This window comes from Tamandua tetradactyla, chromosome 19, assembly GCF_023851605.1.
Source record: "Tamandua tetradactyla isolate mTamTet1 chromosome 19, mTamTet1.pri, whole genome shotgun sequence".
Taxonomy (NCBI): domain Eukaryota; kingdom Metazoa; phylum Chordata; class Mammalia; order Pilosa; family Myrmecophagidae; genus Tamandua; species Tamandua tetradactyla.
Window position 1 is genome coordinate 37697605 of NC_135345.1, and position 15824 is coordinate 37713428.

Here is a 15824-nt window from a genome sequence, read left to right on the forward strand (position 1 = left end):
TAAAGATTGCAGAGGTACTAAGACTTCAAGAGGTTAGGTCTCTAGGTGGCTCCAACTGTGGGGAGAGGAAGATGATAATAAAGAATGGGGATGGACTAGGTTATATCACATCGTGGTGAGGAATTCCACCAGAGTGAAGAGGCGTGAATTGATTTAGTAATCCTTGAGCAGCTTCGACAGGTTCTGGTCAGAGAATTGGTACGATCAGAGCTATTCCTTGGAATACTAATTTGAAAATTGTCAATGACCACAATCCCGACAGGAAGCATAGAATCCAGTTCTCATAGCCACAAACAAATTGCCCAATAAAAATAGATTTAATGGGAATAGTGTAGCTCCAAAATTCCTGCTATTCAGGCCACATTGAGATTGTTCAACTAAGTTTTAGGTCCAGTATTTTAAGTGGTTTGGTGATGAACTGTAAACCATCCACAGGAGAAGTTTAAACCAAATGAGGGATATGTTGACTTCAGCTGAAAGAAGTCTTATGGGGCGTTCAATATGTGTCTTCACATATTCAAAGCACTCTCATGAGCAAGAGGGGTTAGATTTACTCTTTGCTACTACTTGAACGAAAGTAATTTGTCTCCAATTTCTAAAAGAGTAGCAGTTGTACAAATGACTTTCTCCACCAGGGAGGAAGTAGGTTTAGATGCCCAGTAAGGATCTTTTTAGGTTTATCTTTTCTTACCTCATTTCAGGCTAGTTCAGAAACACAATTTAGTTTTGTGTTTATTCTTTTTGCATGTGTATGTGCATGTGTAGAAATCACTACTTTCATAGACTGCCTCATGAAAGTAAATGAATATTTGGGGAGCACAGCTACACTTCTAAAGAAAAAAGAAAAGGAGATGTGTAATTTATGCGGCAAGCATGATGAATGTACTCCACTGCAAACAATGTCCACCATTCACGATATCAAAGCAACAGGCATTGCTGCAAGAGGGGAATTAAATGTCATAGAAACAGCCACTGTTTCCCCCACAAATGGAGAGGAGAGTCATTACAAAAAGCAGGTCCAGTTAAAAAAAAATGAAACTCATGTGAGTTCAAAATTAATGGAAAAAGAAGACAATACATCACTGAATGGAAATATAATATGTCAAGAGGAGGCACAGAACAAAATGTTCCCAGATAATGCAGAAAATGAAGATGATAAACAAATAGAACACATGACTATTGAGGACAGAGATGGCAACAAGAAAGAGATTCATGACATAATCCAGACAACAGAAAGAGAAATTCAAGAGACCTTGGAAAGCCAGATAGAAGAGATTACCACATCCTCAGTGACATGTGATATCTTCAACAATTCAGAGATGCTAAATCAAAAGAATAACATAATGGAAAAGAAGTAAGTAAATGTAATGTGAGAAGTGGGAATACAATCCTAATTATATGTGTATTTCTGTATCTAGAAAACAATATTTATACATAAATAACATTTTATATTTCCTTTTTATATCTCCAAAAGTTATTTCAAATAACTAAGTAGTAAATCAATAATTAGTTTTAGCTCTCTCCATAACTATGTATGTGGCTGCTATTACTAACATTGTTTGTCACACAGCTTTAGGAAACAAACGTATTAAATGTTTCTTTAAAGGGGGAAAGAATTAACTAGATGAGGATATTGGTTAAAACAAACAACTGTCCAGAACAAGCACACTTTTCTAAATCATACTTTTTCAATTACGTTAAGACTGCAGAGTGTTCAGAAAGTGAGACTTTTCTAGCCTCAGAGTTATTTTATTTATATTCTCAAACAAATTGTCATGAATTCTTAGCCTGTGTCCAAGAACACTAAGGGTGCATGGATAAGATCTGGGAGGTTCTTAAAATTGAATATATATTTATGCATATTTCATCCTCCTTGGGGATGGTCCAGAACTTTCATCATATTCTCAGAGAGCCTATAACTTCAAAAAGGTGAGAAAGCCTGGTTTATTTTATGTATTATCTTCTCTATAAAAGTTGATAATAATCCCTTATTTATCCAAAAAAATAGAATGTTCACAAACCATATTTTCCTAGACAAATGTAAGGTCTTTAGAAGGCAATGAGGAATAGTGAAAATAAATCATTGGCTTCGGAGTCAGATGTATTTAAGTTTAATATCCTGTTTTATTACATACTAGTTCTGTGGCCCTGGGAAACATGCTAGATTTCTTAGCCCCATCACCTCTGCAGAAATAAAAAATACCTTCCGGGATTATTTGATAAGGCTAAGTGAGAAAATGATTAAAGAATATGTCACTCCACCATTCTACAGATGCTCATGCTCAGCCAAATGTTAGTGTGTTATTTCATCCCCCAACCACCTCAGTTTCCACATTTACTCATTCCCATCCCTTATTTACCCACTTCTCTGCTTTGATGTTTGATGTTCTTTAGAATGTATGATGTCGTTTCCTGGACAACATCACTAACTGAGCCTATGAGCTCAGGAAAGTAATTTTACCCACCTTGACCTTCATTATCCCCTCTGTAAAATGAAGGAGTTGGACTGCCTTAGCTGTAATGCCCCTAAACTTCTGAGAATCAAATGAATTCTATGAATGGCATAAGAATGCTTTCAAGGCATGAAAGGCACCCACCATTTGAGAGAATTACTGTCCCTGCAAAACCACTGCTACTGTCGTCAATGTGTGGTTGCCCATTTCACTTGAGAAAAACAGTAACACTTCAAATCCTCATATTCAGAAATGACTCAGAGCATCAGCTAATGAGTCACTGTCGGAACCACTCCCTCTAACACCTCCTTTAAGTTAGGTGTTCCTTGCTTAGTGATTTCCTCTTTGTGATATCCTAGCCAATTGTGCTTGGCTTGCTTATTTAAGAAGGTGACTATTCATTTCAATCCCTCATGCTAGGAAGCCATCATACCACATAAAAGATGTAAGTCATAAACAATACCTTGCTCAGAATCAGTTGTGATACCTCCCTGGATAGCTTTCTGAAAGATGCTTATTGGTCCTAGGGGAGCTGTGCTAGTGTCCACAAACACAAAGGGAAGACATGACGACAATAAGCCAATGTGATCAGTTTAGGAGTAGGACCAGATCTATTTGATTAACTGGGCCAGGAGGGATGTAACTATGTTCATGTCTCCTTACTACTTCATTTAGAAGAAGGTTGACATTGTTTCAAGGGCACAGGTCTTTTTTTTTTTTTTAACCACATAGAGTCATTTGTGAAAAAATGTAAGGCTGGGTCACTGTATACTTTCTACTTAAACAGTATTACTCAATTTTTAAATTGCCATTTTTGCCATCATTAGAGCATACTCAAGCAGGGTGATGTGCTGGATAATTTTTCTCAATATTCTTTCTAACTTTATGGTTCAGAATTGTAACTATAGATAAATGACAATCTTTGCATTCGCAACATGTGTTTAAAGATTTCTATGTTAAAGTGCACTATAGCTTTCAATTTATTAATAATTGAAAAACAGCTAAAGCCTTCTATATTTAGAACTAGATATAATACTGGGTTTTTAATAAATCTTCGCATTTCTCTTTGACATACACTATATTTCATTCATTTTACTGGTACTGAATGAGAAGTAACAAAGAGAGGAGAAACTCAAGTTGTTAATTTTAGTGTATTGACAGCATCTATTGTGCACCCATTTTTGTGATACTCTGAAATGATAACTAACATTTAAAAAGTTTAAATGTTTTATCTTATGCAATCTTTGTGCTTATGAATTGGGTATTAGTTTCAGTTTCTAATAGATAAAGAAGCCAGTGCTCTGGAAAGATTTGAAGAAGTGTGGTATTATATTTGAAAATTTAGACTTTGGTGTTAGACAAATAGATTGAATAATTGGTTTTATTGTTTATCATTGGGGTGCTCTTTCAACTTTTCTAAGTCTCAGTTTTTTTATCTGTAAAATAGTGATGATAGAAGTACCTCGCTGACACCATAGTTCTGTGGACTAAATGAAAAAATGCATAACCTAAAACCTTGTCTATAGAAAGCACTTAAATATTAGCTATTTTAATAATAATTACTGTCAAAGTTCAAACAAATAGTGACTGATCTCAAATGAATCCAAATCTTTAAGACTCTAAAATTCATGATGAAGGTAATGGTAAAAAAATAAGAATAAAATGAATGGCTAAAATAAGGCTGATGATTCTTTGAGGATTAGACATATTCTGTTTCTAATTACTATGGTTAATTCTATGTTGACAGTTCTTCTGTACACTTCTCAGGGCTGTGAAACACTTAATAAACTTCATAATTTCATCTAATACCACATATATGATCACTGCCACCCGCCTCCCCTAATTTACGAAACTTTTAAAATATTAGCACTTGATTTACCCAGAAGCTTCAGCTATCTTCAAATTTATATCATGAAGTGATCAAAACTGAGGAATGAATCAATCACTTAAACAATAATAATAATAGTAATAAAAGAAGCAACAAGGGTGGTGCAACAGTGGTTCAGTGGCAGAATTCTCACCTGCCATGCTGGAGATTCAGGTTTGATTCCTGGAGCCTACTCAGGCCAAAAAAAAAAAAAAAAAAATTCGGAACAGTAATAATATATATAATACCAACTATGTATCAGGCACTGCTTTCTAAATAGTTAACGTGTATTAGTTTATTTAATTCATACAGCTATCTTATGATATAAGGGCTGCTTTATCACCATTTCATAGTTGCGAAACTGAGGCCCTGAGAAATTTAGTATCTTGTGCAAATTGCAGATTAGTAAGTAGGAGAACTGGGATTCACATCAAGAAATGGCTCTAGAGTTTGTGCTCCTATATATTTAGCTATTCAGCATATAATTCAAATAATTAGAAAAGTGATATGCTTCTTTTTTCCTGCAGGTATTTTGATGTGCTAAGTGCTGATATTGGCCCTGAAGTGTCTTGTTATATTACAGCACCATCATGTATTCTACAGCACCTAGAATGCCGGATAACTAATAGCATGAGTTCTTTAATAGTGAGTGATAATGAAGAGTTGGTCAGCAATGTCATCACTGTTGAGTTCTCAGATCTGGAAAAGAAAATCCCTTTTCCAATATGCATTGCAATTCCATTTACTGCACATTACAAGGGAAGTTACAGAGACATCATGGTGAAAGTTTATGACGTAAACCTTCAACCAAGTTACCTAACTCCAAATTCACTGGAAGGAATACGAGGAAGTTATAAGGTTGGTTGGCTATATCTGCATTTGCTGTTTGGCATCTCTTGCAGATACTACCTGGACAGCCAGATTTTGGTGTAGATATAGTTGCTCCATTGGTAACAAATAGCAGAGTGAATAAATGCTAATGCACTTATGCTTTTCTTGCCATCCATAAAAATCAAAGGGCAGGAATTGTTGGCCAAAGTTAGTTAGAACTGGAAAACGGGGGTCAGGACCCAGTAAATGTTAGTTTTTCTTCTGGGAATCACTAACCTCATGGCCTAATTAACTCCATGCAGGCATTGCAGTATGTCATGACTTCTGTCTAAATTTAAAATATTTTAAATCCATGGATGATAGTAGCTTTATTTTTATCATTTATGTGTTGGGAAAATATGTAAAAAGTGAAAATAGTGTTTGTGTACATTTGTGTGTGTGTCTGTGAGATATTTATTAAATCTGTAAATGGTGTTTAATCTGTTTATTGAAGTCCATGTAATGTAGTAGTTATGATGTTGGCTGAGGAGACAGATGGACTGGATTTGAAATCTGGTTCCTACTTTCTTAGGTGACAAGTTATTTAACCTTGCTGTCATATGAAAAATATACACAATAATAGTGCTATTTGACAGTATTATGAGGACTAAAGGAGATAATACACTTAAAAAGATCAAAAGAAACCTATAAATAAGTGTTAGTTGTTAATAAATTCTTACACATGTTATGGTAGGCCTTCTAATAACTCTAAGACCCTCTATGGTCCTAAATCCATACGTTAGAAAGAGAGAATACACACAAAATTTGACCTTAACATAGAGTTGATGGAAATTAATATTTAAGGTATTCTGTGGGCCACTTTAAACAATTAAAATATTTGGGGCTTTTTGTTTTTTTTTTTTTTTTACCTTTATATGTAAGTTGCTATTATTTGAAGAGAAGTTCAGGGGCTAAATGAAAAAAAAATCCATGCATATGGGAAACTATAATACATCTCTTTCTTTTTTGCTTTTGGTATTTTCTGAGTTATAAAGAAGTTGAATATGAAAGTAGGCCTGTTCTAATTATTTAGTCCAATTCATGCAACTCATATATTTTACATTCAGTCAATGGAGGCTGTAGGTATAATAGTTTGGTCAGCACTGCCCTGGAGTAGGGTTTTTAATTTTGGCCAGGCCATGTGAATGTCATAATAAAAGAGAAAAACTGCCCATAGCACCTGTGCCTTTCACAAAATGGATAATCAAGATATTTAGCAAATGAATGTATGGAAAATACAAGCAAAAGTATATATAAGACAACTACTATCTACATTTAAAAAATGCTTTTACTTTAAAATGGTAGTTATCCTTATTTTTGGCTCAAGGAAATTTAAACTCTGGATTCCTTCCAAAAATTATTATGAGGATCATATAACATTTAAGAATTCTAATTCTGGAATAAAAAATATATATGTATATCATCCAAGTTCTTTTCATGACACTCCCCTGCTTGAAAACTCTTATGGGAGGTTTTCCCCAGTACCTGCCAAATGTACTCAGTGCTTTAATGCAACAGCAACAATTAGTTCCCAGAAAACCTTTCTTTTTTTCCTTTCGCCATTTTCCCTCTGGCCAAAACAACATTCATCATACCTTGAATTTTCCCAACGATGGAGTCTTGCAGTGATGTTGTGAAATCTCTTTCTTAGTCAGCTTTCAAATGATAGATTATTTTCCATTGTGATTGTCCCTGAAATGTTTGTATGTGTATGTATGCGTGATTTTCTACCGATGCTGGGGTGGAGCCGGCTGCTGTTTGGAGAAGCATGAATAGACCAAATTACTCCTAAATCTTTCTCCTCATTTTAAGCTTTGATGATTATATATGTAGATCATTTTGTTTTCAAGTATGTACTCAGTTCCTTTTTGTGTGATAAAAAGCTTGAATAGGTGCCTGCGTGTATGCATTACACATTTAAATGTTACTATATAAAAAGAAACACAGAACATCTCTCTGCAGTCATCTTTTTCCACTTTATTGAGAAACAGAGAAAATTATTTTACTTTGGTACCTAAAGAGGTTTTGAGCTGTCAGAAGGAAAAATTTGCTGATAGTAGGTGTGCTATAGCATTTGCTAAATGACCCAAAAGATGAAATTTCAGTCTTTGGAATTCCCTTAAACAGTATTAAAAGTCCTAGAGAAAGGGGAATATTTAGAATCCTTTCTTCCAAAGCGGGCTAGGATTCCAGAGGCAATTAATATTTGTGAAAACACTGAATGTGATTTTCATTATAAATATATATAGCGATATGTTGAAATTTAATTTAAATTTAGAAATATGTTTATTTCCCTCTCTGCTTCCTGTAGGGAGAATGGTTCCTTGTCTTTTCCAGCTTGTGGTGTTTACCAGAAATCCTTGGTGTTCCTTGGCTTTAGATAATCACTGCAATCTCTATGCTGTCTTCACATGGCCTTCTCTCTGTTTCTGGTCTGTCTTTGGGCCCAAATTTCCCTCTTCTTATTAGGATAACAGTCATATTGGATTTGTGCCCACCATAATCCAGTTTGGTCTAGATTTTAACTAATTCTGTTTTTAAAGACCCTATTTCCAAATAAGGTCACAAGTACTGAACCCCTGGGATTCATACTTTCGGCTGTATCTTTTGGGGAACATAATTTAATCCATAACAGCAACATAATATTTTCCATAGCACATATATTTTCCACATGCAGTATGTACTCCCCCTAAACAGTCTTGTAGCTTGTTTTAATGTCCTTTAATCTATACAGGGCACCTGTGCCGAAGTGAAAGTTTACAAGTTGGGAATCTTCTCTGTTGTGTCTTGTTTAAAGAGAGAGTCCTTCACAGTTACAAAGAAAGGTCTTACTCTTAAGCCAAGTATGGATTCCCGAATATCCTTAAATTACCCTCCAGGAGCTTTCAACTCACCGGTGCTTGTACAAGTGAAGGTAAATTTTAAAAATTAGTGAATTCCTTCTCACAGATTTTGCATTTTATCAAGCACGATCCTAAAGGATGAAGGGGATACAAATGTTTAATACAACAATAAACTAATCGTATACTTGTGATGACCAAGCATATGGTGATATCTGTGATAAAGGGATGATTTTAAGCATATTGATTCATATTCCAAATAAGTCACTGATTTATTTGAAAGACTAGCCTAGCTATTTTTTTTGCATTGTTTCATTTATATTTATTTACAAAAACGCATATTGATGGTCCACAATAGAGCTGAAGCCAGACTTTTAGAAATTCACGTAAGATTTTCATCTGAAAGGCTAGTAGTATAAAAGAAACCAATCAATTACAATTTTCATTATGATGAATACTTGGCTATATTAATTGTGAAACATTAGCTTTTTTTCCCCATGGGCAGCATCAGGAATCGAACCCAGATCTCTGGCTTGGCAGGTGAGAACTCTGCCTGCTGAACCACCATGGCCTGCCCTAGCTTTTCTTTCTGAATGAAGATTTAATATATACAAACACTATCTGCAAGTATATCATGATATATTAATATAAATTTTAGATTTAGTTCCTCAAATAATACTCCCTGTCCTTCCAGCTTCAAGCCCCCCATGTTCTTTCTATTTTCCCCACTACATTAACATAAATGGAAAGTGAAGAAAAAAGTTTAGGAAGAAAACATTTTATGAATATTTCCTTCATAAATATGTCCCCTAGATTTCTAAATTTGGGAAATGTTCGCTATTTTTATTATTAGCCTTTCTGATGTTAGAGGAAACATTTTAGTAAATATAGTCTTGTTTTTTTTCTAGTCTCTAAGGATCACTTGCTCTAATAATAGCTCTAATTAGAAATTAAGTAAAATGTCTATTTTGTTTTCTAGGTCATTTGCTGCCTACAATTAAGAGTATTTCTTGGCTATTTATAACATAGGACAGGGAACCCAGATTTCAGAAAGGCAGTCCACAAGGGGCCCAGATGCTATGTTCTAATGTGGTGCTGTTGCCAGCTAATTTCTTTATACGATTTAGAGTCTCAGTGCAAATTTAATCAATGCATATTAATAAGTATAGTAGAAGAAAGATCCTGAATTTGTATAATACCAAAATATTTTTCTCTTTTATTTTGAAAACTTTCAAATTTTAGAAATGATACAGGAAGATGATAACAAATGTTTGCCCCATTTTGATATATTTGCTTTATCTCTTTTTTCTCTATATATAATTTGATACTTGTAGCAGACATCAAGATCTTTAAAACCCAAATATTTCAGTACATTCTGTTAGGAAAAGACAGGGGGGCATTTTCCCCCACAGTCACAATAAATGATCACATTCCAGAAATTTACTGAATATAACACTATTACCAATATATGGCATATAGTCAAATTTTCCCACATGTCCCAATAATAACCTTTATATGTGTGATTGTATGTACATGCACAATACATATACATATACATACATAAATACATTTATATATATATACACAGCACATATAACTAAGAGTGTAAATGATGAGTGCCAAGCAAATTCAAAGAACCTGAAGTCTTATAATCTTATATTTAAAGAGATGCTTTGGTGTGGGTGGTTAGAGACAGAATTCTAAGGAAGAGTTTGTGCATAAAACTAAGTTCTGTAAAATTTTCAGAATGTTGCCTGAGAAATATGTGATGCTTTGTATTTATTGATATTAAAAGATGAGAATATGTATTTCTCTCTGTATTTTTTCTTTACTTAGGTCCAACCAATTGACCCATCTCTGGTGGTATATTTAAAAACAAAGCAAGATACTGCCTACTCGGTGGTATCCACAAGCCCTCTGATTTATGTTCAGCACCCATCAACACATCCTTTTCAGAAGCCAATCACTATAATCCTACCTTGTTCTCCAGTCCTTGATCAAATGAATATGGGCTCTGAGATAAATCATAAAAGAATAGCCAGTGTCACGAAAAACAGGGTAATTCCTTTATGCCTTAACAGGTGAGTAATATTTTAATATACCTTTAAATAGTTGGATAAGAATCTTATATGATTAAGACTATAATCAAATTTCTTGCACTTAAATGTCAGTATTGAAATATTATGTAATATTTTATCTAGAAAGAAAAGAGTACTGAGAAACAAAAGAGTACTGTGGGTCCACGAAAGATAATAATTTTAGTCATAAAATATCCCGAAGTATGCAACTGGTAAGAGAAAGAAGGGAGGTTAAAAATTAGCCCTTTATTTCAAAATACTTGTGATATGCTTAATAACAAAGATGTAGTATAGTGATTTTAATTTCTATATTTAAAAGTGTTCTGTTAATGTAGTAATTTGATTAACGTGACCTTTTCTGAAAAACAATCAATTTGTATCTATGTTTTCTAAATAAGTGGATTCCTTCTTCCCTTAATCTTTAAAATTAAACAGAATTCCCACCAATGAGACACATATTCCTCTGAAAAATCAGAAGAGGGAGATATAACTTCACAGACTTAATTGCAATAACAATTACTATTAATTGAGATGCTAATATGTAGCAGGCACGTTGTACACATTATCTCATTCATACTTGTACAAGTACCTGCCGCTAGTAAGTGGCTGGTCTGGATTCCTAACTATTTCTGATAATGTCTGTAGGTAGCTATTGTTCCTTGTTTTTGCGGCTACCAGTCTAGAAATTTAGAAGTGGATTATTTGCTTTTATCCACCATACTTGCAATTTAGAAAATTGGAAACTTTGTTAGGTTGTAGCTGGGAGAAGAAATCAAGCTTTTTCTAGTGTTAGATAATTGAGAGAATATATAGAAATATAGACTGACCCAGCTATATATGCTTTTGCTACCCAAACGATATCTCATGGCAATTTAGCTAATCCATGTTCCTTTACATGATGAAAAACTGAGATTAAAAGACATAACATTTCTGGGGCATTCACTTTAAAATGTGCGAGTCTAATAGATTAAGACATTTTCTCCTGAATACCCATTAAAAGATCTATATGTATTTAAAAATATGTATGCTCTTTGTAACAAAATTGCTTGTATCCCTTATCCTTGATTCCTTCATTTGGTAAGTAAAATATTAACACAATGGCACAATACAATTCATACACCAGATTGTTAATAAATTTGAGAGTTTTTCATATTGAAGTAGTCATAGATTTACAGAAAGATGCAAGAAAAATGTACAGAAAGATCCTCTGTACCCTTCACCCAATTCCACCCGATTGAATTATGGTACGTTGTTAAACATTTTTGAGACTTACGGACCCGGCATTATGCTAAGTGTCTTAATGTAATTTTTCATGTAATCTTTAAAACAACTTCCTGAATTAGGTACTGACATTGCCATTTTAAAAATAAGGAAACTCAAAGCTCAAAGAGTTTAAATATTTTGACAAAGGTCATATAACAAACTGGGGAGTTAGAATTCAAACCAGGATTCCTAGGAATCCTGATTCTGGAAAATGATAATAGAGTTGATGACCTTTCCATCAAAATGGTCCCTTAGCCAACTTCTCTGCCATCAAGAGAAAATCTGGTGTGGTCTTTGTATTATCCTTGATTTCATCCAAGCCATCAGCACTGCTTGCTAATTTTGCCTTTCAATCATTTGAGTCCTTTCACTCTGTTGCTATATCCTGACCAAGGTATTAACCACTTCAAAATCGTACCAGCAAACAACTAACCCTTTTTCAATATTTTTCTGGCCAAAGAAGCAAAAATAATTTTTGTTGTGTAATAATTTGCTCATATTAATTTCATGAAAATCTGAAGCATGTCTTAATACTTTCCTCGCACTAAATGCCTTTTGCTTCTTTAGCTACAATACCACCATTTTACTATTCTGTTTTAAGTAAAGTTATCCTAAGTAGACATTGTTGAATTCACTTGCCAATTTACTTCTCTCTCAATGCATGTTCCTGGTTTTGTTTTTATTTTGTTTTGTGTATGTGTGTCAGGGTGTTGGGGGGTGGGGAGAAGTTCTACATCTTTGCAATATTTATTTTTCTTCTTTGATTTTTTCAGTTTTCTAAAATTCCAAATTGCTTATTCTTGAAAAATTCAGAAAAGTATAAATAAAAAGTTAAAATTAAAAACTTCAAAATCAGAGATTATAATCAAGAACATTAGTGCCTTTCTTTTGATATTTTTCAAACTTTGAAGCCCTAAATGAACTTTTTTTATCTAAGTATAAATCACATACAATATTTTACTATTTAAATTGTACTATTAAAGTGTACAATTTAATGTTTTTTAGTATATTCATGGAGTTATGTCACCAACATCACAATCTAATTTAAGGACATTTTCATCACTCTAAATGGAAATGCATACTGTTAGTAATTGCTCCCCCACTCCTATACCCCTCATCCTCAGCTACTAATAAAGTTTCTGTCTCTATGGATTTGTCCGCACTGAAAATTTCATATGAGTGGAGCCATATATTAAAAGTGTTATTGAATAACATCTTCAAAAATCCCATTTCCAAGTAGGCTCACATTTATGGGACTATGTGTTAGGAATTAAATATATTATTATGAGTGACACAATTCAATCCATAATAGTAATTTTCCCATCAGTTGTTTAAACTGCATTTTCAATCATATACTCATTTGTAAAAAGGCTGTTGCTATATATTTTAAATCTTTCTTTTTCCAAAGCTGCTCTGTCTTTTCATTATTTTTTCCATTACTAACTTTATCCTTTTTATCATTCTATATATACTCATTTTATAATCTTATTCAAGTTATTCTATTGACTGTCTATGAGCACGATTTTAGTGTTGTATCACCTATTAGCATAGTATAATCCAGTATACTATCTATCATACTAATTCTATTGTTCGACTCTCATCCCTAGAAGTTCATTTCCAATTATTGATTGTAAATTTGTCATCAGAGCTAAACATCAGCTTTTTTCCCTCTCCCTCCCAACTCAAAGCAGATTTCATGTACTTCCTTGTTGTTTTCTTGATTCAGTAGGTAAAGGGCTTTGGGTTGTGATTGTTGTCTCCCTTTTTCATGGCCAATGCTTTCCTTCTAGATCCCAGATTAAGGGTTGAGTTAGTTCCAGCTCTCTGCTTGTGCAGTTGGAGTTTGTATCTCATGCCCACTAGTGGATGATAAATTCTAGCACCCAACACCAGTGTTGCGTGTGTGCGTGTGTGTGTGTGTGTGTGTGTGTGTGGTTGGGGGTTGGGCAGGGTGGGGAAGGAGTAAGGAGGAAGTGTACATAGAATCAGTTCCTCTAGTTTCCTTTTCTATTTCCAGATCCTCTGGTTTTCTTTCCAGTTTTTGAGTTAGTTCAACTTTGTGTGTGTGTGTGTGTACATCACATTTGTCCAGAAATCCTATGCAGTGCAAAGATCACTATTTGTCATTAGTTCAATTAGCCAAGTTGCTGGAAATCTCTTTCTTTACTTTGCATATCATGTCTCTGCTAGGAAATACTTTTTCTACCATATTTTGCTGAAGAGCTCTTAACTCATTCTGTATATTGCTGCTCAACTCTTTTTTTTTTTTCTATCAAGTTGTCTTAAGATTTTCAGGAAGGATTGATTGCTTCTCACTTTTGGGGCCAGCCCTATCCTTTGTACAGGTCCTGTATCATACTGAATTACTATGTGCACTTTACCATTTATAATAACTCAGCATAATTACAACATAGTAGGTGCTCAGAAATCTTAGGTTAATTAAATAAATTAATAAATAATTTTCTGGAGATGCAAATTGCATTAATAATTTATCTATACTGTTGACAACGCTAAATTGATATATTATAATATGATCTGTTATTATTAGTGCCAGACATGGTTGATATATTTTCTCCATTCTGTGCAGAGTAAAACAATCAAATTAGAATTTATCTCAACTTTTTATTTAACATTCTTTCATAAAAGGGTGAAAGCCAGTTGAACATTATTTATGGAAATGGAAACACAATGAAGTCATCCATGCCTCATCAAGTAGAAAAGATGAGAGCTATCTGAGGCAAAACTACAGTCTGAATTATAAGAATAAAAAGTCTGTGCTGCATTATATTCATTCATGTCTGAATTATTTCTGAGGAAATGATGAGAGTTTAATCACGAGCCAGTAAAGATATCTCAACAGTAATGAATTTGTTAAGTAAAAATCTATTCCATGTTATGCAAGAAAAATTTAGAGAACTAGAAGTGAAAATGTTTTTTGCTCATGAAATTAATGAAGTTTTCTATATCATTCCAATTGGTTTTAAGACTATCTTGTTCAATTGTAATATGTGAGCCATACCAAGGATATCTGTAATATATATCACATAAAAATTTTGCAACTGGTAAAGCTACCACATAATTTAAGAAGTTGAATATTATTAATAAATACTTTTCCCTTCCTCATCACATCCCCTGCCTCCCTATCATGATTTCTCCTAATTTTCACCATAGATAACTGTTATTTTGAAATATACTTGCATTCATCCCTACAGAATATCCCATGTGGTTTGGTAGTGTTTGGGGCTTATAAAAATGATATACTACAGTGTATAATCTTATAGAACTTGCTCTTTTCCACTTATGATTGTGTTTCTAAGATTCATCTTATTGTGACATGTTACATTTATTTTTAGTTCTGTATCATTTTCCATTGTATGACTCTAAATTCCATTTATCTATTCTTCTATTGATGGACGTTTGGATTGTTTCCAATTAAAAAATTTACAATCTCACCACCAGTGTTCCTCATCGTCTCCAATTTTGAGTATTGTCAAATATTATAATTTTGAAAATCTAATAGGTGTAGAGTGGCTCTCATTGCGGTTTTAATCTGCAAGTTCTGACTACTATGCTGCTACTATCTTTTTATGTTTTGTTTTCTTATGTATCAAAGGTATAAATTTCTTTCTTTTATATTTTTCATGTTGGTTTGTAGGATTTTTTAAAATTCTCCATGCTAATCCTTTGTCAATTTGTGGTCTGTATTTTTATATATATTTGCAAATTTGTCATGTTTTCATTTTATGATTAGTGCTTTTGTGTTGCCGCTGATAGCTTTAGTCGGGCAGCGGGACTGGTACACTGGGTGGTTTTGGGGGCGAGCTCGCAGGGAATTAACCTGGGTAAGCTGGAGCCGGCACTTTCCCCAGCCGGCGGTCGCGAGAAAAGTCTTCACTGAGGCCAGATTCGGGTTAACGCTTTTATCGATACACACCGGGATGGGCCACCCGGGAACCCGAGGAGTGAGACGTCTGGGGTCCGAAGACCCCGGGGCTTGGACGACCCAGAGCGGGGTAAGCGTGGGGCTTAAGTACTCTCGGGGAGGGGTGGAGTCTTGGGCGCACACGTCAAGAGGAGGCAGCCACTCACAGAAGCTTAGCGGCAGTTGCTAGGCAGAAGGGTATGTTTCGGGGATAGGGAAGTATAGAGAATAACAGGAAGGCCTGTTGTTTTGTGGTGGGCTATGGAAATGGGCGGTCTACGACAAGAGGGGGAAGGGGGGAACAGTGAGCTAGGTTACAGATATGGGGGGCAGAGAGTGAACCTAGAGAGGGAGAGAAACATTAAAAAATTTTAAGTTTGGCTAGGCTCCAGTCCCTGAGAAATACGCCACATGTGTCCTGGACATAAAATACTTTTATATCCTGAATTTATAATCTTTATTATCTTCTCATTTAAGGGGTTGGATTTTCATATGTCTTCATTCTCTCCAAAATTGATTTTTGCATCCAGT

At 34.3% G+C, this 15824-nt stretch overlaps 1 protein-coding gene across 8 annotated transcripts in view; it reads left to right on the forward strand.

Annotated features, from left to right (window-relative positions):
- DTHD1 (death domain containing 1) overlaps window positions 1–15824 on the forward strand; it is a 109228-nt gene that overhangs the window by 1431 nt on the left and 91973 nt on the right. For 6 of the 8 annotated variants that reach the window (XM_077136570.1, XM_077136571.1, XM_077136565.1 and 3 more), the window contains exons 2-5: window positions 766–1354; window positions 4848–5178; window positions 7925–8104; window positions 9867–10111. In XM_077136570.1, coding sequence (XP_076992685.1) covers window positions 766–1354; window positions 4848–5178; window positions 7925–8104; window positions 9867–10111 — 1345 coding nt within the window. The remainder of the gene's footprint in view (window positions 1–765; window positions 1355–4847; window positions 5179–7924; window positions 8105–9866; window positions 10112–15824) is intronic. The other 2 variants (XM_077136569.1, XM_077136573.1) reach the window with 2 other exon arrangements.